Genomic DNA, 27,755 nt, shown 5'->3' with positions numbered 1-27,755 from the left:
CCAGGAGGACTCTGCAGTATTCGGGTAGCACCCAGCACTCAGTACCCAGCACCCTCTGACCACGGCCCTCCCGCCTCCGGGTGAGCAGCTGGCCTGGGCCCCTGGCTGCCCCGCTGCTTGGAGGCTGACCGCCCATGTGGCCTTGGTCTCCTCCCGCCAGCCTGGCCTTGATGAGAGTGGCCCCATGGGGGACATGAGTGTTCCTGGCAGCCTCGCAGCCAAGGGACCTTGCCACTCATGTCCCCTCCCAAGGGCTCCCATCACTTTCAGATGAAATCCACAGGCTACACTGGATCCAGGAGCTCCTGATGGAGTGTCATCACCTTCACCGAGCCCCCCACATTCCCACGCCTCTAGCATCAGCTTCAGGGGTGCTCACTCAGTTGAGCCATCCCCTGCCTCTCCTCAGGGCTCTTGCACACTCTGTTCCACCCTCTGTGAATATGTTCCCTCCTCCCTTTGCCCAGCCCCACCCCCCCAGCTCATGGTTTAGCTGCCACTCCCTCCAAGACTTGGGCGCTGTGTGATGCTGTCACTCGTGTGGCTGTGTGAGCCCCGAGATGGGCTGTAAGTTCCAGAAGGCTCTGTGGACCTCACTCGTTGCCTGGTGGAGGCCCACGCAGTATCTAGGATGGGCTGTCGTCTGCAACTCCCCCAGCACCCCTCGTGATTGGGGTTTCTGGGCATTTCTCCCATTTCTCCTTCAGAGGAACATGATCACTTCCCTACAGACGTCTTGCTGCTCTGGAAGCTCCCTGGCCTCTGGAGGCTGGGATCTGACGGTCCATCTGTCTCCAGCCCCTTCGTGAGATCAGATGCTCAGTGGCCACGTCCTGTCATTCCCACTCCATGCGTCTCCCAGCCAGTGCAGTCCAGCTCAGCCTCTGACCTGCCTCCTGCAGGCCTCATGGATGCTGCCCCAGAGCCGCCGTCCCCGCAGCTCCAGCCAGGCCCCTGCACGCACTTCAGTGGAACCTGTCAAGGATGATTTCTGGGAGCAAGAGTTTGTGGCTCTCCCGTGTGATTCTGGGCATATCCGCACAACCCAAGAATCTTGAATTTCCTCTTAAATTCTCTGTTCCTGGGGTGCCCAGGTCAGGAGCTGAGGGAGAGAGCAAGGAGAGCTCCAGACTCAGGGGGTCCCAAGCCCTGGGCTGATGGGGGCGACCTCAGGGTGCCAGGTCTCCAGGGTGACCTGGCCAGAAGAGATGGTCCGGTCCAGAGGGTCATGCACCCCTCGGAAGTGTGGCCAAAGCTATGGGCAAGGAACTTATGATGACACACACAGGTGCACACACACACGTGCACACACAGACACAGCAATGGGCCCATACCTGCTGGTTCGCACATGCGCACATCCCTGCCCGGATCTCCACCTGTCTCTGGCTCAGCCCAGCCGTGTCCTCAAGGAGCCCGGGGCCAACGTCCCAACCCCCTCCCCTTGCTTTCCTGCTGCTCATGGGGCTCCCCGCACAGCCCGGGGGTGCAGGACCTCCAGGCGCCTGCTGCTCCTCTAGAGCTGGGCAGGACAGGGTCCCGCAGCTGCACTGGGCGAACCCAGGCCGACTGGTTCTCCCCACTGTGTGACCCAGATGGGGCCTGGTTCCCGTGGGCCCACCTCATTAGGAGGCTGCCTTCCTTCCAGGTGAAATGGAAAATGCATGAAAGAATTCCACGCCGTGAACGAGACGGACAGGAGGGTCCACACCCAGGAGGGCAGCCAAGGAGCAGGGTCCAGGGGCTGTGACCCTCAGGACCGTCGCCTTGTGGGGACTCAGAGCACCGGCCCCATGAGGCTCCAGGGCCAAAAGCTGGGCCGCCTGCCCGTCCCGTGGGTGTGCGGGCCTGGGGTACCAGGAGAGGAGGAGAGTGCAGGGGAGGGGCAGGACCCCAGGAGGAGGGGCCAGACACAGGGAACAGCCTAGGACCCCTGCCCCAGAGCCAAGCGCTCCCCGCACAGGAGGGACGGTCACTGCTGGGCTGCTTCCCCAGATCCTCAGAAGTGCCACCCAGGGTCAGTGTCCTGTCCCCATGTGCCCGCCTCTGAATGCATCCTGACCTCCCTGCCCAACTGTGGCTGTCCTGCCCTCCAGCCCCCCCGTGACTGTCCTGACCTCCCTGCCCCCCCGTGACTGTCCTGACCTCCCTGCCCCCCCGTGACTGTCCTGACCTCCCTGCCCCCCCGTGACTGTCCTGACCTCCATGCCCCCCCGTGACTGTCCTGCCCTCCCTGCCCCCCGTGACTGTCCTGCCCTCCCTGCCCCCCCCGTGCTGTCCTGCCCTCCAGGCCCCCTGTGACTGTCCTGCCCTCCCTGCTCCCCCGTGACTGTCCTGCCCTCCCTGCTCCCCCGTGACTGTCCTGCCCTCCCTGCCCCCTCGTGACTGTCCTGCCCTCCCCCCGCCCCCACCATGCTGTAAACAGGCTCTGTGTCTGCTCCAGGCTCTGTCTGCGCCCTGGGCAGAGGATCATGCACTTGTTGGCCCTCAGGCAGAGGGCGGGGGGACAGAGACAGACACTGCAACCTGGTCCAGGTGCCCACGGAGTTGGGGGGCTGGGTGTGAGAGATGCTCACAAACAACCCCCCGGGGCTGGTTTCCCACTGTGTGCCGAGCCCGTGCTGAGGGCGTCCCAGCCTTCACTTCCTCCACACCCCGAAGACAGCAGAAGGGACAGGGACGGGAGTGGTGGTCCTTGCCTTTCTGGCTCCGCAGATGGATGGACGGACGCCAGGGAGGAGGGAGCTGAGCCCTGTGGGATGAGCAGACTGTGGCCTTTGTGTCCCTCCTCCTGCCACCTCCCACGGCTGCAGGACAGGCGCAGTGTGTGCAAAGTGGTGGAGCTGCCCTGACAGCATCAGCCCCGGGCCACCGACGCCCTCACTCCTTCAGACACAGGGCAGGGCGGCAAGGAGGCTGCGTGGAATCTGCGGGAAAGACTCCAGAACTTTCAGGGAGTCCTGGTGGGACAGCTGGGCTGGCCGGGGCAGCCGTTCGCATGAGTGGCCACTGGAGGACACACATGACAAAGGGGCACCAGCTACCCCGCCTCTCCTCCCTCTGGGCCCCTGCAGTCACGGCCCTGGAGAAAAGGCCACTGCTGCTGCTGACCCTCATCCTGGGCCTGGCCAGTGCCCAGGAGACTCTAGAAGAAGTGCCAGTGCAGCCAGCCTTCGATGCCCAGAAGGTAGCCGCGTGGGTCCGTTACCGGACTCAGCCACGGGACGAGGGCATGGGGCAAGTGTCGCAGGGGCGGTGCTCCGGGGCCAGGCAGGCAGGAGCAGGGGGCAGGACATGAAGGGAGAGAGGCTGGGTGAGGGGCGAGGGAGTTTCAGGCTTAGGTGCAGCCTCCCTGGAGGGTCAGCTGGTGCTCGGGCTCCTGCACAGCCCGCCCTGGCCCTGGGCTGCCGGGGGAGGGGGTTAGCTTCCCGGGAGCAGCAGCAGTACAGTTCACAGCAGTCGAGGCAAAGCGCCCAGACCCTGACGGTGGGGCCCAGGCTGGAAGAGGGGTCCTTGGGCACCTGGCTGAGCACTGGCAGGGTTGCCACCACTACGATAGGAAGGGGACAGTCCCGGGGGCAAGGAGGGGCCAGGTCACTCCTGCCCTGTCCTACCCCACCTGCCCATCACCCATCACTGGGGAGCGTGGATGGTGCTGGGCGGGGGCAGCAAGAGCAGCTCCAGGACTCGGGGGCTATTCCAGGGTGCCCCTCTCCCTCCCTGGACTGGCAGGGCACAGAGAACCCACTAAGGGCCACGCTTGGACGAGACACAGGAGGTGCAGAAGGAAGGAGGGGTAGATGACGGCAGTCGGAGAGAGGGAAGAATATTTACAAGAAGGAAGTGGTCCACTTGTCCCCCGGCCCGGGGCCCACGGGCACTCGCCGGGACACCCTGGTGGCCTGTGACCTCCCCCAGCAGCACTCAACACTGGCACTGGGGCCTGAGAGCCAAGACTGGAGGCTCCGGGTGCCACACAGCCGGGACCCTCACCCACCCTGCCCTGCACTCCTGCAGGTGGAGGGACGCTGGCTGACCGTCCAGCTGGCCTCCAGCCACGCACACCTGGTGTCCCCAGACGACCCCTTGAGGCTCGCTCTCCATTCCATCCGCAGCCGGGACGGGGACCTGGAGCTCATCTTATTCTGGACGTAAGCGTGGCCCTGCAGCTCCTCACAGGGTCCTCGTATTCAGAGGCCTCCCAAGGGACAGTGACCAGTGGTTAGAGCCAGAGGGACACACGGCCCTGAGCTGGGGCTCGAGACCCTGCCTGACAGGGCTGAAGGCTAACTCCGGAGGCCCCAGAGCTTGACAGTGAGGGGCCAGCAGGAGAGGCACACAGCTGGGGCCTTGGGGCGTGCCCTCCCTGCCTTGGAAGCTGGAGAGGCCTGGGTGGGGCTGTGCTTCCAGCCCTGGTGGTTGGTTAGGAAAATCTGCAGTGTGACAAGCTGTGCTGAGCTCAGTGACACTCAGGACAGTCTGTGCTGGACATGGAAGAGGGTTCCAGCCACGGCCTTTCTGATGTCCGGCCACAGACACCACTGCAGTGGCCTGTGTGGTCCCAGGGTCTGTCAGCACACAGCGCCATCCCCACCCCCATGAGAAACTGAGGACCCCAGGGCAAGGGACCAAAAGGCTTGGTTTGTGTAGAGCGCCCAGATGACCTGGCCCCCACCCAAGCCCTGAAACTCCGAGCCAAGCACGGGCCCCAACCCCTTCCGGGAAGTTTGGCTCCATCCCAGAAACAAGGCAGCCCGGTTCCTCGCTCCTGCCCTCCAGCCCCTCTGGCCACATCCCGGATCCCCATGGGTCTGCCCTCCGCCCCTGAGCTGGGTGGCCCTGTCGAGCCCAGGGATCCAAGAGCCTTGAGTGGACACCGAGGACCTCAGCTGGGGACGCCTCCAATGTCCCCCTGGGGCCTGAGCCAGCACCTCATGGGGGCCAGGAGGCAGGGGACAGAAGTGCACGTGTCAGCTCCTTTCCCTTTTCCCAGAGGAGAGGGGGTGTGCAAAGGCGTAAACGTCACCATCCATCCAACTGGGCTCCAAGGCCAGTACCAAGGCTCCTGTGAGTAGCCCAGCCCTCTCGCCTGGGCCCAGCGCGGGGGTATGAGGGTCGGGGGATTGGGACACTCGAGGCCCGAGGGCTGGGGGAGAGGGGCGTCACCTGTCACCAGCCTGTGGTCTCCCACAGTTGAGGGAGGCGGCAGCATGCACGTCCGCTTCGTCAGCACCGACTACAGCAACCTCATTCTTTACGTCCGCTTCGAGGACGACGACGAGACCACCAGCCTGTGGGCGCTGCTGGGTAGGTAGGGGCTGTCCCCAGTGCTGGCCACACCCCACGTCTGTCCAAGGCTGGGGGTCAGTGACCTCTGCTCTGAGGGTGCAGTACTTCCTTCCCCCTCCCCTCAGGTGGGGCATCACACGCTTGACCCATCTCCTGCCTGCCACATGCTGGGCCTGTCCTGGGAGCCTGGACTCTGGGTGGACAGATGGAAAAGCCCCTCCCTCATCCGCTTCATGGGGGGAGGGCCAATGCGGCTTAGGGCTTCAGAAAGTGGAAGTGTCCCAGGGACCAGGGTGGCCTTGGTGGGCCACACAGTCCTGAAGGCTGGACAGAGGTGAGGGAGGGGCCAGGCGTATCCCGGAGATGGGGACCGACAGAGCCAGAGCCCCAGGGTGCGGGCCACCACACACCAGGGGCCCAGGCAGCTGAGGTCATCGGGTTGGGGGGGCCTGGTCACTTGGGCAGCAGGCAGCTGCGTGTGAAGTGAGGGCTCTCTGGGGGTCCTCACCCGTGGGGATAGGGCCTGATCCCCCCCTTGGAGGAGCGCTGTGCCTGCTCTGCCAAGAGCTGACCCACTTTCAGAGGAGACGATGCCGCCAGGGGACGGGAGCTGCGGCCACTGCAGCAACCGGGCAGAGGGCCTCGGGGTTGGCAAGGAGCTGGGAGGAAAGTCAGAGCCTCGGAGCTCTCAGCCCCTCGCCACCAGCCCCTCTGATTTCAGCCAGAAGAATGGTCGGGGACCCCGCATGGCTGGGGAAATACCTCGAGTATGTCGCAGAATTCCAGCTGCAAAAAGCCCCTGTCCTCAACCTCGATGGTAAGCGCTGCCCTTGGCATTTCTCCTGGCGCCCAGGCGGGCCAGGCCGGGGTCTGGAGCCTCGCTTTCCAGCCTGGAGCCCCCGCAAACAATAACAACCACAAGACCAGAGCAATTGAAACCGTAGCCAGCCTCCACAGGGGCCTGATATGGTCAGGCCTATGCTGGGTGCCGCCCCGCCAGGTCTCTTGAAGCCTCTGTAATGTGGTGACGTGGGCACAGTGGTCGTCTCTATGTCATGGAGGTGGACACTGAGGCTCAGAGAGGTTCAGAAACAAGGCCAAGGTCACAGTCAGGAGGAGGAGCTGGGAGGCACTGGCCTCTCCCCTGTTCCCCTCCCCCGTGCATCATTCAGTCAGTCAACAAGCACATGGGCCAGGCCCAGCTCCGGGATTGGAATGCATGTGGACCAAGACATTCTCCAGCCCGCGTGCACCTTACATGGGACATTGTAGTTCAGTCAATTTGCTAGAGACAAGTGCTTCAGAGGAGGGAGCCAAGCGGGCTGGGAGAGCCGAGGGGTAGGCAGGGTCTTGTGGGTCTTGAGGGTCATCATGAGGGCACGAGGGCCATGGCAGGATGTGAGCTGTCATCGGGGTGCTGGATGGCAGAGGGCAACGTGACCCCAGGGAGAGATGACGGTTGCATGCTGTGTGACTGACTGACCGATTGCTTGATTGTCTTCAGATCCCCTCCCTGTTCTCTTCCCTCCACAGCCCAGTGCCCCCCACCTGAAGCCTAGGTGGGCCCAGCCCCTGAGTCTTCCTGCTGCCTCCCTTCCCGCCCTGCTGCCCTCGCCGCCCTCTCCCAGCCTTCCCCACAGCTTGCCCAGGGGCATTCTGATCTCCTCTGCCACCCGAAGAAGCCCCTCCAGCCTGGGCCCGGACCCTGCCTCTCTGTGCCCCATTCCCAGCCTCTCCTAGCCTGGCCCACGGGCTTGAGCACACCCTGGATGGCAAGGAGGGGACGGGTGGTCCCCCAAGCTACCAGCAGCAGTCAGCACAGCGTTACAGTCCAGCAGATGGAGTCACCCTCTGTGTCCTTCAGGGACGGCTGTGAGGGGCCGGGCTGGCACTCCTCTGACCTGCCTTCACCTGCATCCTGCTCTGGGGCGGCTCCAGAGAGGTGCTCTGGGCTCCGTGAGCCAGCACAGCACGTCCCTGCCCAGGTCAGAGGGGCCCTGAGTGGCCGTAGCGCCAGCCCATGCCTCCAGAAGAGCCAGGCGAGCACAGGCCCGTGTACCTGCCCAGCAGGTGAGCTGTGACGGGTCACCGCCCTCTGCTCAGAGCCGAGGTGGGGCTGGGGCCTGGGTGGAAGTTACCAACAGCTGCCCAGGCGGCCACCCACCAGCAGGACAGGCTCTTAGGAAACTGGGTTGGGGCCTTGATACTTATCGTCTGGAAATGCCAGAGACAGGTGTGACCAGGTCCTGCCCAGAATCGTCCTCAGCAAGGGCAAGGCCCCCGGGAGCCCACACCTCAGCGAGGCGACTTCCACTGCTGCCATGGCCAGCCATGCGAGGCCAGCATGATGGAGCGAACCGATTGGCCACCTGCGTGGCTTCCACCTGCAGCGCACGCACAAGCTGGGGGTGAGCAGGTGCTTAGAGCGCAAAAGCTTTCCTGGGAGCCAGCAAACCCAATCAGAAAAACATAGCGGACAATTATGACCACAAAGCACACACTCCTGCAGTCAGCGAGCAGCTGCGGAATTCGCATGGAGAGACTTAAGCACATCTCCTTACTCTGCGACCCTGAAAACTGGCTTGAATAATAAACATGTGAGATCCCTGCAGAATCATCACACTGTCGATACCTAATAATCTTCAAATTAACCTATACATTTCAAACAAGCAATCAATATTCCAACGGGATGTTTTCTCCCAAGTGCAAACTGGAGTCTAAAATCCACAGGAAAGAATAAAAACTTTGAAATCTTTTAGAGAGAAGAGTAACGCAAATCGGTCTACCATTTCACCATAACTGATATGAAAGTACAGGGGTTAAAATTGTATGGCATTGGCTCAGGGACAGAAAGAAAGGTCAGTGAAACCGGATATAAAGTCAAGAAATGAACACAGGAAGTATAACAACTTCATAGATTACACAGATAATCCATCTTACAAAGTATTGTGTATTCCATAAATCGTATTGGAGGAAATGGCCAAGATATTTGGAGGAAAAAAATAAGGTTAGATCTCTAACTCTGCACATTATCTTAGAATTCATTCCTGATTAATTCTGAGTAAAAAGAAAGCTTGAAAGTTCTATAATATCTATAACATGGGGATGTCAACACCACAGATGTAGATATCGAGGGAGAAGACGGTAATTGTGAAAACCTTGGACTTCGGTCCATCAAAAACATCACCAACAAAATGAAAATACAAAGGACAACCTGAAATTAATGCTTTCAACAATGGTGACCAAGGGCGCACATCACATCCGTGGGTCTATTTACATCACAGCTCATCTGAGGACAGAAGGACACTGTGTCAGAACCACGAGCAAGAGATGCAGACCGGTCATCCGCACACACACCAGTCATGGGCCAATATAGGTCAAAAGAAGATTCCATTTCATAAGTAATACAAGGAAAAGAGATACCATTTTTGCTTATCAAATTGACAAAATGAAAAAAATTTTAAACGTCCATTAGCGCCCACCAAGTGGGGAGCATGCTCTTGTGAGGAGAGTGGAAATGGGATGGGCCATTCTGGGGTCACCCAGTTTCACAGCCCTTTTATTTTGTTTATTTATTTTTGAGGAGGATTGGCCCTGAGCTAACATCTGTGCCAATCCTCATCTATTTTGTATGTGAGCCGCTGCCACAGCATGGCTGCTGACGGATGAGTAGCGCTAGGTCCATGCCCAGGATCCAAACCCGGGCCGCCAAAGTGGAGCACGCCGAACTCAACCACGAGGTCGCCAGGGCCGGCCCCCACAGGCCTTTTAAATAGGCTTGTTCTTGGACCTGTGACCTCCAGACGTGAATGAGTTGACCTGTTTTCCTCCTGCAGAAAGCCAGGAGTTTACAGTGCTTTCACGTTGATCCCACGGCTTTTTTAAAGCAGAATCTTAGGACCCTCTCAGTCCGTCTCCCAGGCGTGTCCACGATTGGCAGGAAAAGTCGTGCCTGTCCGTCTGAGCTCAGCGCCTGAGCGCTGCTCGCTCCCACTCCCCGGGGCTGACCCGAGATAACTGAGACCAGCAGCTGCAGACGCAGGGCCTGTGGCTAGTGCCATGCCTGTCTTATCTGTTTGGAAACAAGCATAGATTGTTTTGATTGAGCTGCTCTGTCCGTTCTGTCCCGTGAAGTGCTTGTCAACACTCCTCACTGTGTTAGCGTGTGAACGGCCGTGACTTGGGGCTGCGTCCTGCCTTGGTTGCCGGGGCTGCCAAGACGGAGTATGGCAGGCGGGCGGCGGAAACCGCAGAAGTTTACTTCCCGCAGCTCTAGGGGCTGGACATCCAGGGTCAAGGGGTGAGGTCAAGGTGCTTGTTCCTCCTGAGGCCCCTGTCCTGGGCGTGTGGACACCGTCTCCTCCCTGTGTCTTCCGTGGTCGTCCCTCTGTGCACGTCTGTGTCCTGATCTCCTCCCCCATAAGATCACCAGGCCTATTGGATCAGGGCCCACTCTACTGACCTCATTTTATCTTAATCAGCTCTTTAAAGGCCCTGTCTCCAAATACAGACACATTCTGGGGTCCTAGGGGTCAGGACTCCAACATATGCATCAGGGAGTGGGGGAGGACACACAATTCAGGCCATAACACTTAGTAACCCTGCTTTTACTCCCACAGAAGAAGGTTAAGAAGAGAGCCTTATTGGGGCTGGCCAGGTTGCATAGTGGTTAGGTTCGCGTGCTCTGCTTCAGCCGCCCACGGTCCACAGGTTCAGATCTCAGGCACAGACCTGCATGCCACTCAACAAGCTGTGCTGTGGCAGCATTCCACATGCAAAATAGAGGAAGGTTGGCACAGATGTCAGCTCAGGGCCAATCTTCCTCAAGCTAAAAGAGAAAGATTGGCAACAGATGGTAGCTCAGGGCCAATCTTCCTCATGAAAAAAAAAGAAGAGAGTCTTATTGTGGCTTCAGACCCTCCACCCAATACGGACTCTGGGTCCCTTCACTGTCATGAACCAATGGTCCTGAGCTCTGGCTCAACAGCTACAGAAAGCCTCCTGCAGGGGATGGCCCCTCTCCTGAACCTCAGCGGAGGGCGCTCCCGGCTGCCCATGTCTTCCTTGTGCTCTGAGCACTTTGGAACTTGCAAAAGAAAGGCCGTGAGCGGCCTCATCTCCCTGCTACACCTCAGGCTTCTTGAGGACGTGATTCTGATTTTCACTATTTTCTCCCCTCACTGCATCTGCGGACTGCCTCCACTGCAGAGCTCAGGACATATCTTTTTAAAACAAATAAATCAAATGCCCATAGCTTTAAAAAAATGAACTTGACATCCCTCTTTGTAACAATAGAGGAAAGATAAGCATTTGGCAGAACGCCTCTAGTTCACCCACATCCGACCACGTACGGGACAGACTGAGGCTGCCCCAGGGGTCAGGTGCAGGCACATACGCCGAGGACCACCCTCCACCCTTCAGGAGTGGGCTGAGGAATGTTTCGATTTTCCTGTCCATTTAATCCTTGGCCCTCTGGTGTATATAGATATATATTTTGTTTTTTTCTGAACTAGAGTCTTTCTCCATTTAAAAAAGTTCTAATTCTTGCCTCCAAAATTATCTCCGAGTCATCTACAATATACAGATATTAACACCACTGTGTATTAAACATTAATAACCATCCTTCTACTCTTTATCTGGCATTGGCCAAATTGGAGGGTTCAAAACGGCACAGAGAAAAAATTCTTTTGGACGAGTGTGAATTTTTATGTCTCTGTAGAAACCGGAAAGGGTTCAGACGCCCTGTGTCCGAGGGAATTGCTGCGGCCGGCCTGTGGGCGCGTCGGGCGCGTTAGGGCCACGGTCTCCTCTTGGGGTGCTGGGCCACCTTGACGAACTGAACCTGCGGGGGCGGGTAGAACGTCACATCCCAGTTGTATTCCGGCGACAACAGCTTGGTGGGCTTATTCAGGAAGAAATATTTGTTCAGATGGTTTTCGTAGCTGCTGTTCAGCCCATTTTGCTTGTCCTGAAGCACCCCTTTCAGATATTCTTCGATGAGGTTTAAAACCTGCTGGGGTGTGCCCCCAACGAAGGCGCTATCGTAATAGAAATCCCCCTTCCCATACGGGATGTAAGCCGCTGACCTGCGCCTCCTCTCGTAAGGGAAATCCTTGGTGCTTTTAAAGTACCACCAGGCGTGGAGCTGAGCGACGGACGCGCCCAGGGTCTCCACGCCGACGTCACTCTGGAAGATCTGGTTGGTGGCCATACTGAAGAGGAAGTCGACCTCGCCCTGGATGTGCTGGACGATGTGCTCGCCCAGGTTCCTCATGCGCAGAAGGTTGAAGTCCTGCCACCAGATCTCTTCTCGCAAAGTGAACACTTGGAACGTCTGAAGAGGCCCCGGGTCCACGTCGGGCATCTTGTCTAAGTCATCCACGGTGATATAGAAGACAACCCGATAGCCAGTCATGAAGTGCTTCTTCGCTGACTCTAAGAACCGCTCCAGGTACTGATCTGCAATCCTGCAAAAAACACACGCACGCACGCACCAAGGAAGATGCTCATTTCCCAAACGTTCCTGGAGAACACGCGCCATCAGACGCGGCATCTGCCGCGTGAGTCGCTGATGCCACAGAACTCCTGACAGGTAAGGGAAGGGAGGTTAGGTCCATGGTTTCAACTGCACTGGTCAGTGAAAGACATCGTGAACTGGGGGGCCGGGGGGAGCGGGGCTGAGAAAAGCCTTAAAGTTTTGGAACAACTGTTGGAAAGGGAGAAAGAGCACTAAATGCGTATTAGTAAAGCGATAGCCCAGGGTGTTGGTGACCCAGCTGTGGAAGGAGAAATGACCTGTCACATTTGCTGTACAGGACAGCCAGAGGCAGTGGCTGCAGTCACTGTGAGCAGCCCTTTGGAGACCAAAGGTCTACAGCTGCTCATTGCACTTTTCCAAGATAAAAAAGGACAAAGGCTAGTGGTCCCTACCTGCCGATGGCAAAGACAGCCAAGCCCATTGTGAGGTTCCGATTTCTGTAGTGCTTTCCTAGGACCCGTCTATTGAAGGTGCCTTCCCATATGACTGGAGCCAGCCAGTCCGTGGTCGTTATGACATCAGGGCGTCTTCTGTGAACAAAAAGGAAGCAAGTGATGCAGGGGCCGCCTTTGCTGTGACAGCAGCTGAGGCTGCCCAAGCGACAAGGCCGAGGCTCACAGGGCGCCCCCTGAGTGCTGGGCGGGGGTTCCAGCGCATTGCCGCTCATTTCATCCTTGCTGTGCCCTCTGCAGAGAGCGCCTCTAGCATCCCTGTTCTTCACATGGGAAACAGACGCTCAGACTGGTCAAGTGAGCTGCCCAGCGCCACAGAGTCAACATGTGTGAGTCAGGAGGCGAGATCCAGCCCGTTTCTGCTCTCGTCCTCACACCACCCACCTTTTGAGCCCAGGAGGTTCCTGCTCTGACGTCTGACTGCAGCTTAGACGTGAGCGCCCAGAGTCAGAACATCCTCTGACTGCCGTCTGAAGCCAATGCTGTGGACAGCACCGCTGCTCCCTCACGCCCGGGCTCGCCTGCCTCCTTCTCCTTCTGCTTCTCCTTTCCCTGAAAGATCTGGAAGAGTCTTTCGTTTTTTTACCTTCTCCCTCATGCTTTAAGTGCATCAGTGCAATCCAGCAGAAAACGGAGCAAGACATTAGATTTGCTTCCAATAACAACAAAATGACAACAGGATTTATTTATATTAAGATATGCAAAGCTGGTTCAACATTTGAAAATCGTTCAATGAACCTACTGTAGCAAGCGAAGGACAATCAACTGACACAGAAAAAAAAGCCTTATACGAAGTCCAACACCCATTCAGGACAAAAAAGAAAAGCTCAAAAACATAGGAACAGGGGGGAATGACCTGAACTTGATAAAGGGCATCTACAAAACTCCTAGAGCTAACGTCGTACTCAACCGCGAAAGACTGAAGCCTTTCTCCCCATGATGGGAACAAGGCGAGGACGGCCGCTCTCCCCAACTCTTACTCAACAGAGCGATGGAGTCCCAGCCACCGCAACAAGGCGAGGAAAGAAGATGAAGCGTCAGATTGGAAAGGAAAAAGCAATATTGTTCCTATCTGTAGATAAACTGATTGTCTACATAGAAGATCAGCATATACAAAAAATCAATCTCATTTCGATACACTAACAATGAACATGCAGACACTAAATTTAAGAGCATGATGCTAGTTACAGTTGCTCCCGAGAAAACAAACTGCTTGGACACAGCTCTGTGCCCACTGGCAGTCCGTCTCCCTTCCCCCCGCCCCTGAAACCCCTGGCAGCAACTAATCCACTTTCTGTCCCTGTACATCTGCCTCGCCTGGAAATGTCATACGAATGGAATTAAATCCTGTGTGGTCTTTGGTGTCTGGCTGCTTTCACTTAGCACGTTTTCAAGGGTTATCTGTGTTGTGGCGTGAACCAGTGCTTCATTCTTTTTATGGCCGAATAACATTCCATTGTATGGACATTGTTTATCCCTTCATCACTGATGGACATTTCAGTTGCCTACATTTTCAGCTGTTATTAATAATGCTTCTGTGGACATTTATATATACAGTTTCTCTGTGAGCATATGTTGTTAATTCTCTTTGGTATAAACATACAGGTGGGATTTCTGCATCATACTGAAATTCCACGGTTAACTTTTTGAGGAAATGCCAAATTGTTTTCTACAGCCGCTGCACCAGTTTACATTCTCACCAGCAGTTTATGAGAGTTCAAATTTCTCCACATCCTTGGCAACACTTTTTGTGGTCCAGCTCTTTGATTCTAGTAATCCCACAATCCTTCTCCATCCCAGGGTGTGAAGCGGTTTGTCGGTGTGAACTTGATGTGCAGTTCCGTGATCACTGGTGACGTCGAGGACCTTCTCATAGCTTATTAGCCGTTTGTATATGTTCTTCGGAGAAATGTCTCTTCAAATCCTTTGCCCATTTTTTATTAGTATTTTTCATTTTGTTGTTTAATTGTAAGAGTTCTTTATATATTCTGGATGCTAGACCCTTCTCAGACACATGATTTGCAAATATTTTTCCCATTCTGTGGGTTGTCGTTTCACTTTCTTGATAGCATCCTTTGATTCACAGAACTTTTTAATTTTCATGAAGTCCATTTTACCTACTTTTTCTTTTTCTTTTTTGCTGTGTTTTTAGCTTATCAGATTGAGGAAGTTCCATTACTAGTTTGTTGCATGTTTATATTACGAAGGGATGTTGGATTTTGTCAAACAATTTTTCTGTATGTAGAGAGATGATCATGTGGGTTTAGTTTTTATTCTATTAATATGATGTCAACTTTGGTTGATTTCATATGTTGAATCAACCTTGCATTCCTGGGATAAATTCCACTAGTTTGTGGTGCATAATCCTATTTATGTATTACTGGTGCTGGGAGCCGTGGCTACATCATTTGATCGGCTGTTTGACAGGGTCCAGCCGATTAACGCCGAGGAGTGCAGGGCCGCCCCTTGGTGAAGAATAACCGGCCAACCCCTCACATAGTTCTGAAACCTGTGCTGCTTCTAATTGCCCTTCATTCCTCTTCCTATCTTAACCTCCAGTTTTCACTCCTTTGGGTGGCTGCTTGGGAGGCACTACCTCCTGGGAAAATTAGATATAGTAAGAGAATGTGACCACCTGCAGGTAACTTTCAAGATATTTTTCAGTTAATTAATGGATGAGCACACAGTCCCATTTGAGACAATCAGAAAGGAGTCCTGCCCAGATAAGATGTCGAATTAGGTTTATGGCCTCCATCTGGTTAATGTTTCCTTCTCCCTCCAGTTCTTTGTCTAAATATACATATGCATCGTCCTTCTAACTTTGCTGGTTAATTGGATGATCAAGAAGTATCTATATATTATTCTTGACCTTCTGCTTTCTGTTAAAATGTTATAGAGGTTTTCTCCTAAAAGCAATAAATAATAAATAATTGGTGAGTAGAAGGGCCGAGGGGTGCAAGAATGCCCCTCGGTGAAGGATGGCCGGCCAACACCCCCGATATTTTCTGAATTATATGCATGCTTTCTATCAAGGTTATGTGTATACTTATTTCTCTTTTTTATTCTTGAAGATATATAGTTTAGTTTAGCTTTTCAGCCCTTTACTTTACTAACAATATGATACTTTCTCCGGCAGTGTACTTAAGGGACCGTTAGCTCTACAATCTAAAAGACAAAGGAATGCTTCCACCCCCTAAAGGGTGCGAAAAAGTAAAGATGTTTAACTGCCCGCTGAGAATGCAGATAGCCCTGGGGATAAGACACCCTGGAGTCGCCTTTTGTTCCCATTAACCATCTACACTAATGGCGTAAATGATTGAGGGAGGCAGGGATGGCTCCACCAGGATGTAACCAGACAGACTGCTGTCCTGTCCGGAGGCCTGGACCTTCTCTCTTTGATTTAACTTTACCGTGAATTACAACAGATGCCTAGGTACCTATCTCCTTTAGTTTAGAGACAACAAACACTAGTTAATTGCAGAGAAGACGATCATTAACCTTATGCTCTATAGAATGGAATGCTAATAAATATTCTTGTGCTCGTTTTTACTTCCTTATCTCTCTGAGAATATTTGTAAAACTATTTCTGTACTAATCCTGAAAAATATATAAACGACACTTGTGCACAGTAAAGTCGGACTTGCTAACACCAACCCAAGTCTCACGTCCCTTTTATTTTCCCCCTCCCTCCTCGCGCCGACGCCGTCCATCCCTCAGGAACCTGGACTCCGCCGGGGCGGGACCCCGGCATACTGGGTTTGGTTTTCTAGCATTTTGTTGGACATGTTTGCGTCTCAAGTCACAGGAACCTGGTCGGTATTCCCTGCAACGTCTCTGTCTGGTTTGGGGATCAGGGTAACACTGGTCTGCTAGAATGAGCTCTCTTCTAATTTGGGGGAAAGTTTGTGAAAGATTCGTATTAATTCTTCTTGAAACATTTGCTTGAATTTGCCAATGAGGTTATCTGATCCTGGGCTTTTCTTCATGGAAAACTTTTTATTACTAATTCAATCCCTTTACTCATTATGGATCTACTCAGATTTTCCCTTTCTTCCTGAGTTTTTCTAGGAATTTGTCCATTTCACCTAGGTCACCTAATTTGTTGGCCTCCAACTGTTCACAGTATCCCCTTATCATCATGATTGTTTCTGAAGGGTGTGAGACCCTTCACTCCTGATAGTAATTTGTCTTCTCATTTTTCACTTGGTCAATCTAGTCAGAGGTTTGTCAATTTTGTTGCTGTTTTCAAAAAACCAATCTTGGTTTCATTGGTTTTCTCTATTTTTCTGTTTCATTCATTTACTCTTTAATTTTTATCACTTTTTCCCTCTGCTTGCTTTGGTTTAATTTGCTCTTCACTTTCTATTTCCTTAATGTGTAAAGTTAGGTTATGAAGTCGAGCTCTTTCTTGTTTTTAATGTAGGCACCCACAGCTATAAGTTTCATTGTGAGCACTGTTCTCGCTGCATACAAGAAGTTTTGGTATATTGTGTTTTTATTTTCCATCACCTCGAAGCATTTTATGGTTTTCCTTGTTGTTTCTTCTTTGACCCATTGGTTACTCAGAGTGTTTTGTTTAATGTCTTCACATCTCTGACTTCCCCAAATTTAGTTTTTTACTGATTTCTAATTTTATTCCATTTTGGAGAGAGAAAAGTTTTGTATGATCCAAATCTTTTTGAATTTATTGAGACTTATTTCATCACGTAACAATAAAATGGTCCACCCTGGAGAACGCTCCCCGTGCACATGAGAAGAGTGAGCACTCTTCCGTGCTTGGAGGAATGGCCCACAGAGGCCTCTTGGGTCCAGTCTTCAGTGTTCTTCAAGCTTCCATTTCCCTGTTGGTTCTCTGTCTAGTTGCTCTGTTGTTATTGAAACTGAGGTGTTGAAGTCTCCCCCTATTTTTGTGGAGCTATTTCTCCTTTTAATTCTGTACATTTGTGCTTCGTGTATTTTAGACTCTCTTGTTGGGTGTATACATGTTTCTCACTGTTACAGCTTCTTGATGGATTAACTCGTTTATCATCATAAGATGTCCTATTTTGCCTATGGTAGCAATTTTTATCTTTGTCTATTTTGTGTGGTATTAGTAGCCACTCCAGCTCTCTTCTGGTTATTGTTTGCATTGTACACCTTTTAGTTCAACCTAAATTAGGTTCACGAGTGTCTTTAATCTAAAGTGTGTTTGTAGCCAGCATATTGTTGGATCATTTTTAACCCATTCTAACAGTCTCTGCCTGTTCATTGGAGTGTTTAATCCATACACAACATGTAACCACACAATGGCTGTCTTGCTATCTGTTTTCTATCCGTCTTCTTTCCTTTTCCTTCTTTTAGACTTCCACTAATACCTTCTATGGTGGTAAATAGATATTTTCTAGAGTAACATTTGAATTCACTTCTTCTTTCTTTTGCTGTATATATTTTAGTCATTTTCTAAGTGATTGTCTTGGGAATTATAATTAATAGGTTAATTTGTAACAATCTAGATCAACTAAGGTCAACTTAATTTCAATAGTATACACAAACTTCACATCCGTATAGCTCCATTTCCTTTCCTGTCTTTGTGCTGTTACTAGCATACTAATTACATCTTTATACATATTGTAGCCATCAACACAGATTTATAATGATTGCTTTATGCAGCTGTCTTTTAAATTAGATAGGAGAAGAAGGGAATTACAAACAAAAATATATTTAATCTGTCTTTTATATTCACCTGTGTAGTTACCTTTGCTGGTGTTCTATATCTCTTTCCTTGGATTCAAGTTACTGTCTGGTGCCCTATCATTTCAGCCTGAAGGACTCCCTTTAGTATCTTTCATACAGCACTTCTGCTAGTGATCAATGTTCTCAATTTTTGTTTTTCTCTGAATGTCTGAATTTCTTCTTTTTTTTTAAGGATAGTTTTTCTGGATGTAGAAGTCTTAGTTGACGGTTTTTTTCTTTCAGCATTTTTTACGCTTCATCCCACTGCCTTCTAGCCTCCACGACATCTGATTAAAAATCACCTGTCAATCTTCTTGGATCAATTCTCTCACCGCTTTCAAGATCCCTCTTTGTCTTTGGGTTTGATGGTTGGACTGTGATCTGTGCAGCAGCGGAACTCTGAGTTTATCTCCTCTGGAGCCTGCTGAGCTCCTCCGGTTTCTGATCCTTCCTTCCGCCTGCTCAGGTCTACGGCGAGCTCCTCCAGTGGGCTTCTTATTTCAGACCTGGCACTTTTCAACTCCAGAATTTCTATCTGGTTCTTTTCTTATAATTTCTAGACCTTTATTGATGTCCGCATGCTGATTTGGAGTCTTTGCCCAGTAAGTCCAGTCCCTGGGCTTCTGCAGGGCTAGTTTCTGTTCATTGATTTTTCCTTCTGTACAAACCACCCTGTCCTGTTTGTTAATTATTAGTTGAAAAATAGATAATTTATATAATATAATGTGCCAACTCTGGAAATCAGGTTCTCCCTAACTGAGCAGAGATTTCAGTGGCCAAAACCAACAAAGAATACACTTTACAAAATTAGTTCAGAAAAGTCATTAAACAAGCAAACACAACAACAAACAGCCAAATAAACCCTGGGGAGGGCGGGAGAATCTGACTTAAGGTCACTGTGGAGCTGGGCAAGCTACAACACCACAAAGCACACTTTTCTTACTGAGAGTCAGCTGTTTTTCTTGAGCAAATGCTCCCTAGATTGTTGCGAGCATTTGGTTAATTTCCAGACTTCTGAAGAGTTGATTATAACAATTTTTGCAAGTTTTCTCATTGGTTTTATGGAGGAGAAAAATTGGAAGTTATTGCTCTATCATTTTTGGTGATATGCTCAAACACAGTATTTACAGAAATGCAAATTGAAGTGCAATATTTTAATTAACAGTTTGCCAAGAATAAAAGGTTTTATGATACTTTGATTATTAAAGGGAAATTTAGCAACCTACATCAAAATTTTAGACATCTGCCTTCTTTGACCTAATGACTCCGTTTGGGGAATTATCCTACAGATAAACTTACTTCCAAGAGCCCCGAACTGTGAGCAATCTCACGCCAGTAGGGCAGGGGTCACGTGAACTGTGGTGATAACCAGGAAGTAGAAGACCGCACGACCCGCGCACAGACCAGGTCCCACTCAGCTGCCGAGCGGCATTTTCAAGCTGCCACCAGAGATTTTCTTTCACTGAATAAACCAGGAAGGTTAAGCCCAGAAGAACATGTCAGTATTAGCCTTAAAAATTAAAACCCCAACTACTGGACACCTCCCAGGACAGCTGTAACTCGGTTGTTGGAAAACAAACCCATGGCTCCGAGTTGCATCCTCCGTGAGTGAGCAGATGTTGTCGTTCTCACCTGGGACGAAACCAGTCTGAGAGCTGAAGTTCTTCCCCTTGGTTCCTGAGCGTGAAGGGAAAACCGAGTTATTTTGAGTAATCCATCTGTTCAACAGGCGTTTCCTGAGCCCCCGTGGCACAGCAGGGGCTGCTGGGTGCTGGTTCTACCCCTGGGAACTCACAGCCCAGCCCCTGCCCTTGGGGAGCCCTCAGCAGAGAAGGCGGCCCTAGGCAGATGCAACAGTCCCAGTGGGAGGTGCTGATGGGAGTGGCGGGGCCCTATAGGAGCTTAAGTGGCACGTTCCACCCAAATTTGGGGCCAGGGGAAGCCACTGGGAGAGGAGATCTCACCTGGGTCTGGAAGGAAACAGGTGGTCAGGAAAGAGATGTAGAGTGAGGACGTGACGGCCAGAGGGAGGAAGGCAAGAAGGAGTGTGCTGTCAGGAGGAAGGATTCAAAAACCAAAACTAACAGCAGATTGGAGAATGTGGATGCGGACAAAATGCAGGTGAAGTTCACCCACCCGTCACCCCTGAGTGGCTTTGTCAAGTGTTGATGGAAAGGGTTGGAGTGGGAGTCAGGAGTCCACTTCAATTTTCATTTAAACACATGAGTCATCTAGAGTTTTATGGTGGTTTTAAGTTAATTAATCAATTAATGGGCTTATTAAGCAACTTCCTTCTGTAACCTTGGGATATTTCGTGAAAAAGAGAAATTACTTTGAGAGGACACCTGTCCTGACAGTGACAGAGGTGAACTTTGCCTCAGAGACTTCGGTATTAGATTCCCCAGGATCGCCCGTGCCGACCATCACGAGAACGGGAAGTGACTTTACTAAAAAGTCGCCCTTCCTTAGAAAGTTGGTCTGTGAATCCCTGGGGTCCTAGGAAACCATCAACGAGTAGAAAACGTGGCTGGCTGGAGAGGGGATCCCGAGGCCAAGAAACCATCACTCTCGGAGGAGATGCTGCACCTGCAGCAGAGTCAGCCTGGTCCAGGCCAGCAGGGGCAGGGCCGAGCCAGCGAGGCTCAGAGACGGACGCCCCCGGCTCCGTGTCGTTTACTCCTTCACAGCGGGCCAGGACCACCAGCCCAAACCACAGTCTCACACCTCCCATCGCTTTCAACGTGGGCTGCACAAGCCCGTTTACAGCTTGGTCTACAAACCCCACAAAACTGCGCCCAATGTCTGCTCACCGGGGAGAAACCCAGACCGGGCTGCCCTTCTGGGTGGCTGTCCTGCCCCAGTCTCTAGGTCCGCTGCCCAGTGAAGCCTGTTGTGCAACGCTGCCCCCTCATGTCCTGTCCTGCCTCTTCCTCCATCAACACCAAATGCACACACATATGCACACGCACTACGGACGCACTAATCCACACGTAGAGGTGCAGGTGTGTAGACTATTTCTGAACTGACAGGCAAGAAAGCCAACAGAGGTTGCCTCTAGGATGTCAGCCTTTGGTTTTCTGTTCCTCTTGGTTCCGTCACCATTGGAACCCACCCCCGGTTCCTGCCAGCTTTGCTTTCCAGTTTGTAGAATCTTTATTTAACAAAGATTCTTGCTCAATGAGATGCCTCTTCTGTAGGGAGGTTTGCCAGACAGAATCCAGGCACCCATTCGATTTGAGTTTCAGATAAGCAATGAATAATGTTTTAGCGTATGTCCCAAAATATCACATGGGGAATCATGGCTAAAGTGATTCGTTGTTTACTGAAAATTCGTATTGGATTTTATTTGCTAAATTTGTCAGCCCTATCAGTAAAACTTATTCTTTAAACAAAAGAAATCATTTAAAGTTTTGAATTTGAACAAAGACCTATTGCAATCTGAATAACAAAAATTCTAGAATTCAGACGCATTCACTCTCTTTTTAACCAAATCATACTGACACTATTCACAGGTGTGAGGCCACAGCTGAGGGTAACCTGTCATTGTCACCTTCAAAGAGATGATCTTTACACCGTGACCACTGGCCAGGAATCCTTTCCTTAAGGTGAAAGGCACAGGAAGACACACAACACAAAAGACATGATACCCAAGAAGCAGGATTAATGTTTTCTTCTCTGATTTTGCATTTGCTTTTCTTTATTTCTCCTTCTTTTTTAATACTTTATTTTTAGAGGAATTTTACAGAAAAAAATTGTAAAGATGGAATCCCTGGCACCCAGCCCCCCACCATCAAAAATTTGCATTTGTGCCGTACGTTGTGCAGTTACTGAAGCAACATTGACACACCGTTATTGGCATGAGTCCGTGCTTCTGTCAGACTTCCTTCGTTCTGCCTCATGTGTTTTTCTTCTCCGGGACCCCATTCAGGACCCACATGATGCTCCATCCTCACGTCTGCTTCGGCTCCTCTTGGCTGTGAGTTTCCGGACTGTATCATGACATATCTGTGCTGACGCTGACCCTGCCACCTGGCTGAGGTCGTGTTTTCAGGATTCTCCAGTGTAAAGCTGCTCTTTCTCTCCCTTTCCACATGGTCATCTTTATGAGAAATGCTGTGGCCGCCACGCAGAAGGAGCAGGGGTTATGTCCACCTCCGCGAGGAGGGCATCTCCACCAATTAATTAGAATTCTTATGAATGGGAAATTTGTCTCTTCTCTCTCATTTTTTTTTAAGATTGGCACCCGAGCTAATCTGTTGCCGATCTTCTTTTTCCTTCTTCTTCTCCCCAAAGCCCACCAGCACATAGTTGTATATTCTAGTTGTGGGTCCTTCCAGTTGTGGCATGTTGGACATGCCTCAGCGTGGCTTCATGAGTGGTGCCATGTCTGCGCCCAGGATCCGAACTGGCGAAATCCTGGGCCACTGAAGCAGAGTGGGTGAACTTAACCACTCAGCCATGGGGCTGGCCCCTCTCGCATTTATTTATTAGTTTATTGAATCATTTATTTAAGTCAGTGTGGACTCACGGATTTGTTTTATAATGTGGGTTATAATCCAATACTACTTTATTTTCTTGCTCAAATTCTTCCGACTTTACCCACTGGGAGCTCTTTCACTTGGCTCCTGCATTCCTTTGACATACTCTCTTCAACACAGAGGATTTGTTCTTTTTGAGAATTTCCTTATATTCTGGCACTATTAGAGCCTCCAGGCCCATCTTGTATATTTCCCGCCCCAATCCTAGAATCAGCCATTCTACAGTTTGTTTTTTAGAATATTATTAGAAACTAAGGTTTGGGGCTGGGCGTGCTCGCGGCTGCTGGGGGCTCTCAGCCGAGAGAGCGAGGGAACGCACGTGTGCGCACCCACCCTTGCGAGACGGGGATCTAGAAACATGTCCACGTGTGACTCTGTGTTGTATGAAGCTGAACAAGAGTGCAGGCCGAAGTCTCCAGCGCTAACCTGTCTCCACATGGATCCAGAGCCGCCGCCGGGACCCCCTCAGGCAACGACCTGATCAGCTGGGGAGGCGCCGTGTGCAGCTCCCTCAGCTCCACTCCTTCCCCGCATCTCAGGGAGCTGGCTTCAGGCATTTCCGAGACCCTTAGATCCTTTTGTCACATTCAGCATTCCTTCCCAGAGCCTCTCCGCCTCCTAGAGGACTTTTTGGTTTATATGTAACGTCCACTCTTTGCGCTGCAGAATGCTGTGCGTTTGAAAAGCGCAGTGTCCATCATTACAGGATCATACAGCATAGTTCCACCCCCCCAAAAGATCCTTCCTGCCTCACCTCTTCACTCCTCCCCGACTCCCCACCTCCCGAAACTTCTGGCAACCACTGACTTTTTCACCATCTCCATGGCTGTGCTTTTCCAGAATCTTGTACAGTTGGAATCAGACAGTGTGCAGCCTTTTCAGACTGGCTTCTTTCACTCAGTCACACGCATTAAGGTTCCTCCATCTCTTTTCATGGCTCGATAGCTCATTTCTTTTTGGTGCCAGTAAGGTTCCACTGTCTGGATGGACCGCAGTTGGTTTATCTGTCCACCCGCTGAAAGACATCTTGTTTGCTTCCAGTTTTTAGCAATTATGAATAAAGCTGCCACAAACACCTCGTGTGGGTTGTTTGAGGACGTAAGTTTTCAAATCACTTGGATAAATACTCAGGAGCCCGATTGCTGGGTCATTGGAAAGACTATATTTAGCTTTTTAAGAAACTGCCACGCTGTCTTCCGAAGTGACGGTACCATTGTGCATTCCCACCAGCAGCACAGAGAGTTCCTGCGTCTCCACATCCTCGCCAGCATCTAGTGTTGTGAGTGTTCGGGACTTAACGGCCTTCTAATAGGTGTGCGATGGCATCTCATTGTTTTAATTTGCAATTATCTAACAGCATATGATGTTAAGCGTCTTTCCATATGCCTGCTTGCTATCTGTACAACTTGTCTCGTGAAACGTCCATTCAGATCTTGCCCTTTATTTATTTTTTTTTTGAGGAAGATTAGCCCTGACCTAACTACTGCCAATCCTCCTCTTTTTGCTGAGGAAGATTGGCCCTGAGCTGACATCCATGCCCATCTTCCTCTACTTTATATGTGGGACATCTACCACAGCATGGCTGCCAAGCGGTGCCATGTCCGCACCCGGGATCCAAACCGGCAAACCCCAGGCCACCGAGAAGCGGAATGTGCGCACTTAACCGCTGTGCCACTGGGCCAGCCCAAGCTCTTGCCCATTTTTAAAGTTAAGTTGCTTCCTTACTGTTGAATTTTAAGAGTTCTTTGCATCTTTTGAATACAAGCCTTTGATCAGATACGTCTTTCGTAAAGGTTTAATTTTTAAAGACATTCTCTCTCACAGTAGGACTACTTCTCAAATAGCATCTGGGAAGACTGCGTGGCTTATAAAGGAGACCATGCGGCGTGGGCACGGAGGAAGGAAGAATTGGAATTTTTCTATATAAGAGAATTTTAGCAGGTCAACAGATGCGTCCCCCCTACACACACGCTGCCGTAGCCGGTGGCTTTTAGTCTTGTTCGCATCAGACACAGATGGGACTTCGAGACAGTTGACAGCTTGTCTGAAATCGCGACCCAGGGCTGTGCCTTCCCTAGCTTTGGTTTTTCCTCATGACATTGATTACGTGAAATATGACCTTGCTGACATTCTGTTTTATGTTTATTGTCTGCCTTCGCCATCTGGAATGGAAAACTCCATGCGGGCCGGCGCTTTGGGTTCCTGCCCCTCCCTCAGCCCCTGGAACAGAGCCTGGCCCCCGGACAGCTCTCAGTAATAAGTGTTGCACGTTTGAAAATGAAGGAATTAAAGGATGTATCCTTTGCTTTGTTCAGAGACGAGGTAATGTCTGATCAGTTTTGAGAGTGTTACTAATATCTTTGGACAAAACTCATCAGTTTAGAGCATCTCTGCCGGTCATTACAGGTCATGATTCGTCAATATTTTGTATTTACCTGGAATAACGCTCAACCACCATGAGTGATAAAACACACGAAATCATTAGCAGCATTTTTTTTCTTTGAAAATTCATCGTCTCCTAGAGGAAAAAGAAGAAAAAAGTAGATTGTAAATGGTAAAAAGTGACACCTTTGCTGCCTTCCAACGATGGATTAATGGACTCGTTGATAGACGTGGGGACGCCACCTAAGGATCTGCTGGGAGCACTCAGCCTCAGGGCAAACGTCGGCTCGCTGTGGGGAAACCGCTGTCGGCTGGAATCTCCTCAGGGCGCTGCCCCTCCTCTGCCTGAGCGCCCGCAGCCTTGGACACTCCTGATTCCCTTCAGTGTCCACCCTGACGGCATAAGAGAAATGCAGTCAATCTCTCCAGCAGACGGCTGTGGAACTGAACTGAGCTCTTGACGGGGAAGTGTTCCTGGACTAGGAGGAGGTCACCTGCCCCAGAGTTGGCTTTTTATTCTTTTTCCTCACAGAAGTAGTAAGATGGGTCATTTGTCCCAAGACTAGGGTTGTCTGAACACATGAGCTCCCTCAGAGGCAGATGCTTGTAAACAGGCATTAAAGTCTAACTTCAAGGCATTCAGTTATAACACGGAACTTCTGGCTCCAGCCGATGCCCAGAGCTTATCTTGGAAGTTTGACATGGGATTTCTGTTCACAAGCCTGTAGCATTCTGTGTTGAACCTGGAATAAATAGAGGTCTCTGATCCTTCATTTCTTCATTTCTCCACATTCATTTAATGAGCAAGATGCTCTGGATCTGCACCAGCCAACCCAACAGCCACTGGCCACATGTGGCCAATGAGCACATGAAATGTGACAGGTCTGACTTGAGATGTGCTGTGAGTGTACAAAACACACTGTGTTTTGAAGACAAACACAGGATGAAAGGAAGAAATTAAAATATCTTGTGAATAATTTTATATTGATCACATATTGGAACAATATTGGAGTTAAATACAAATATATGATAAAATTTAATTCACCCGTTTCTTTTTACCTTTGGTAATGTGGCTACTAGAAAAGTGGACATTATAAAAGTGGCTCACATTCTATTTCTACTGGACAGTTCTTCTTTAGACAACACCACACTGGGCTGGCTTCCGTTGGGCAGTTTCATGTCCCCACACTGTGACGCTGACCATCTGTTAAATTCCAGGGCATTAGAAATGCCACCTGGATGACATAGGAAAGGGGTCTTTCTAGCAGTGTGCCCTGGTGACATCACTCCCAAGGCAGGTGACACTTCTCCTGCTATCATCGGACTCTCCCATCTCCCCAGTGATGGTCCCGGTACCTTGGTGAGCCAGCCGAGGACGTCCTATGAGGATGGACGTTTTCCAAGCGTTCTGTCCTTGGGTCTCTGTACAGTCATGAGCCTGATGCTATGCCCTGCTCTCATGGGCCAGAGCCTTCTGTGGGTGGTGACGTAGGCACACCCTTTGATGATGCAAGCATCAGAAAGTCAAAGTCATAATGATGCATCTGCCAGCACGGCTTCTCGTGGTTGCCAGACGACGGGACTTTGTCCTGTTTGAAAAATTAAAGGATATTTTTAAATGCTCTGTTGCCTTTCGTTTCCTCTGCTGTGCCTCCTTGCTTCCTAATGCCTAGTCCTTGCTCACGGGGAGATACCTGGCATGGCATGTGTGTTTATGTATACAACGGAGAAAAGGGCAAACAGCCTTCTCTCTTCATCCTCTGGGCCAGGGCCAATTCACCCCAGGAGAGCAAGTCCCTTCTTACACTTTTTAGAATGTTCTTCTAAGTACTTATTTTTTTCTGATTATAGAAATAACACATTTTCATGTTATGAGATCAGTCAGATGCAAAAAAGCACAAGGAAATGAAATGGAATCTCCCCATCCTGGGATAACCGCCTTAATTTGTGATCAGAATGTGCACCTTTATTTATTTTGCCAAAATTATCAATGTTTCTTCTCCAGCTTCTGAGTTCTGCTCAGAAAGTCTTTTCCAACTTTAAGGGCAAAAATATAATCTTCGGTATTTTCTTCTAATTCTTTACCTGTTTGGATCGTTGGGCGTTTACTTTTGGCAACTGTTTCACTGTGGTGCTCCCGTCCCGCTGAGACGCGACTCTGCTGGAGGCGGAGCGATCACGCATTTTCTACGCGGAAACCCATCACCCAGCAGCATCTCCAGAGCGGCCCATTTGAAACATGAACATTCTCGTGAAATAAATTTCCATTCCTAGACTCTGCCTCATTGATCTCTTTATCTCTTCCTGCAACTACACTACACTGTCTTAATTACTGTACGTTCATACTGTACTTAATGCTTTAATTGAGTATAACTGAATATAAACCGCACCTACTTAAAGCACGAGATGTGACAAGTTGTGACATATACACAATGGCAGACACGTAAAACCATCCCCTTCACCCCCCAAAACCTTCTCCTGCCCCTCTACGGTCCCTCCCTCCCTCACTGCACCCCAGTCCCAGCCCGAGAGTCACTGATCTGCCTTCTACTGCCGTGGATTTTGCGTCTTCTCTGGAATTTTACATAAATGTCCTACTGTGTGTGCCTTTTTTGCTCAGCAAAATTATTTTGAGATTTATCCCGTGTGGTTGCCAGTCTTGAGTGTCTTTCTTTTCCCAGCAAGGCAAAGCAAACCGACGCACCCACAACACACGGGCTCTTTTCAAACTTTTTCATGACTTATTGTTCACCCGCATCTCTGGGCGATTGTCACAGCCTCAGTAACTACCCTGTGGCATCGTGGCTGTGGGGGTGTCAAAGGCGCAGAGTTGTTTGTGGAGAATAT

At 50.7% G+C, this 27,755-nt stretch overlaps 2 protein-coding genes across 7 annotated transcripts; one reads left to right on the top strand and one right to left on the bottom strand.

The window, feature by feature from the left end:
• The first annotated feature begins 2,828 nt into the window (after nt 1-2,828).
• LOC106782603 (lipocalin 1-like) lies at nt 2,829-15,921 on the top strand. 3 transcript variants are annotated; one of them, XM_070250558.1, is made up of 6 exons: nt 2,829-3,184; nt 4,015-4,148; nt 4,991-5,064; nt 5,191-5,304; nt 6,008-6,103; nt 14,077-15,921. In XM_070250558.1, exons 1-6 carry the CDS (start codon nt 2,996-2,998, stop codon nt 14,130-14,132), a joined length of 663 nt encoding a protein of 220 aa, XP_070106659.1. In that variant the 5' UTR covers nt 2,829-2,995; the 3' UTR covers nt 14,133-15,921. The 3 variants fall into 3 exon arrangements, with proteins under 3 accessions (XP_070106659.1, XP_070106660.1, XP_070106658.1); XM_070250559.1 differs by lacking the exon at nt 14,077-15,921 and adding an exon at nt 6,820-8,046; XM_070250557.1 differs by lacking the exon at nt 14,077-15,921 and having other exon boundaries at nt 6,008-6,330.
• On the bottom strand, nt 10,893-26,417 carry GLT6D1 (glycosyltransferase 6 domain containing 1). Of its 4 annotated transcripts, XM_070250555.1 has the most exons (7): nt 26,265-26,417; nt 24,962-25,044; nt 19,569-19,665; nt 19,288-19,450; nt 12,661-12,837; nt 12,217-12,354; nt 10,893-11,753 (listed from the first exon to the last, which is right to left on the bottom strand). In XM_070250555.1, the coding sequence occupies exons 3-7, from the start codon at nt 19,585-19,587 to the stop codon at nt 11,078-11,080; spliced, it is 1,173 nt and encodes a 390-aa protein (XP_070106656.1). In that variant the 5' UTR covers nt 19,588-19,665; nt 24,962-25,044; nt 26,265-26,417; the 3' UTR covers nt 10,893-11,077. The 4 variants fall into 4 exon arrangements, with proteins under 4 accessions (XP_070106656.1, XP_023485143.2, XP_001498260.6 ...); XM_023629375.2 differs by lacking the exon at nt 19,288-19,450 and having other exon boundaries at nt 19,621-19,665; XM_001498210.7 differs by lacking the exons at nt 12,661-12,837; nt 19,288-19,450 and having other exon boundaries at nt 19,621-19,665.
• Between the last annotated feature and the right edge of the window lie 1,338 nt (nt 26,418-27,755).

This window comes from Equus caballus, chromosome 25 (genome assembly GCF_041296265.1).
Source record: "Equus caballus isolate H_3958 breed thoroughbred chromosome 25, TB-T2T, whole genome shotgun sequence".
NCBI classification, from domain to species: Eukaryota; Metazoa; Chordata; class Mammalia; order Perissodactyla; family Equidae; genus Equus; species Equus caballus.
This window is presented reverse-complemented; position numbering and strand designations above follow the sequence as displayed.

Coding starts and splice junctions, on each gene's coding strand:
- LOC106782603 (XM_070250557.1), top strand. CDS start 2,996: ATGAGTGGCCACTGGAGGACACACATGACAAAGGGGCACCAGCTACCC. Junction 4,149..4,990: donor GAGCTCATCTTATTCTGGAC/GTAAGCGTGGCC, acceptor CCCTTTTCCCAG/AGGAGAGGGGGTGTGCAAAG. Junction 5,305..6,007: donor CAGCCTGTGGGCGCTGCTGG/GTAGGTAGGGGC, acceptor CTCTGATTTCAG/CCAGAAGAATGGTCGGGGAC.
- GLT6D1 (XM_070250555.1), bottom strand. Junction 12,838..19,287: donor ACAGTTCGGGGCTCTTGGAA/GTAAGTTTATCT, acceptor AGACTCTTCCAG/ATCTTTCAGGGAAAGGAGAA. Junction 11,754..12,216: donor GCTGTCTTTGCCATCGGCAG/GTAGGGACCACT, acceptor TGTTTTTTGCAG/GATTGCAGATCAGTACCTGG.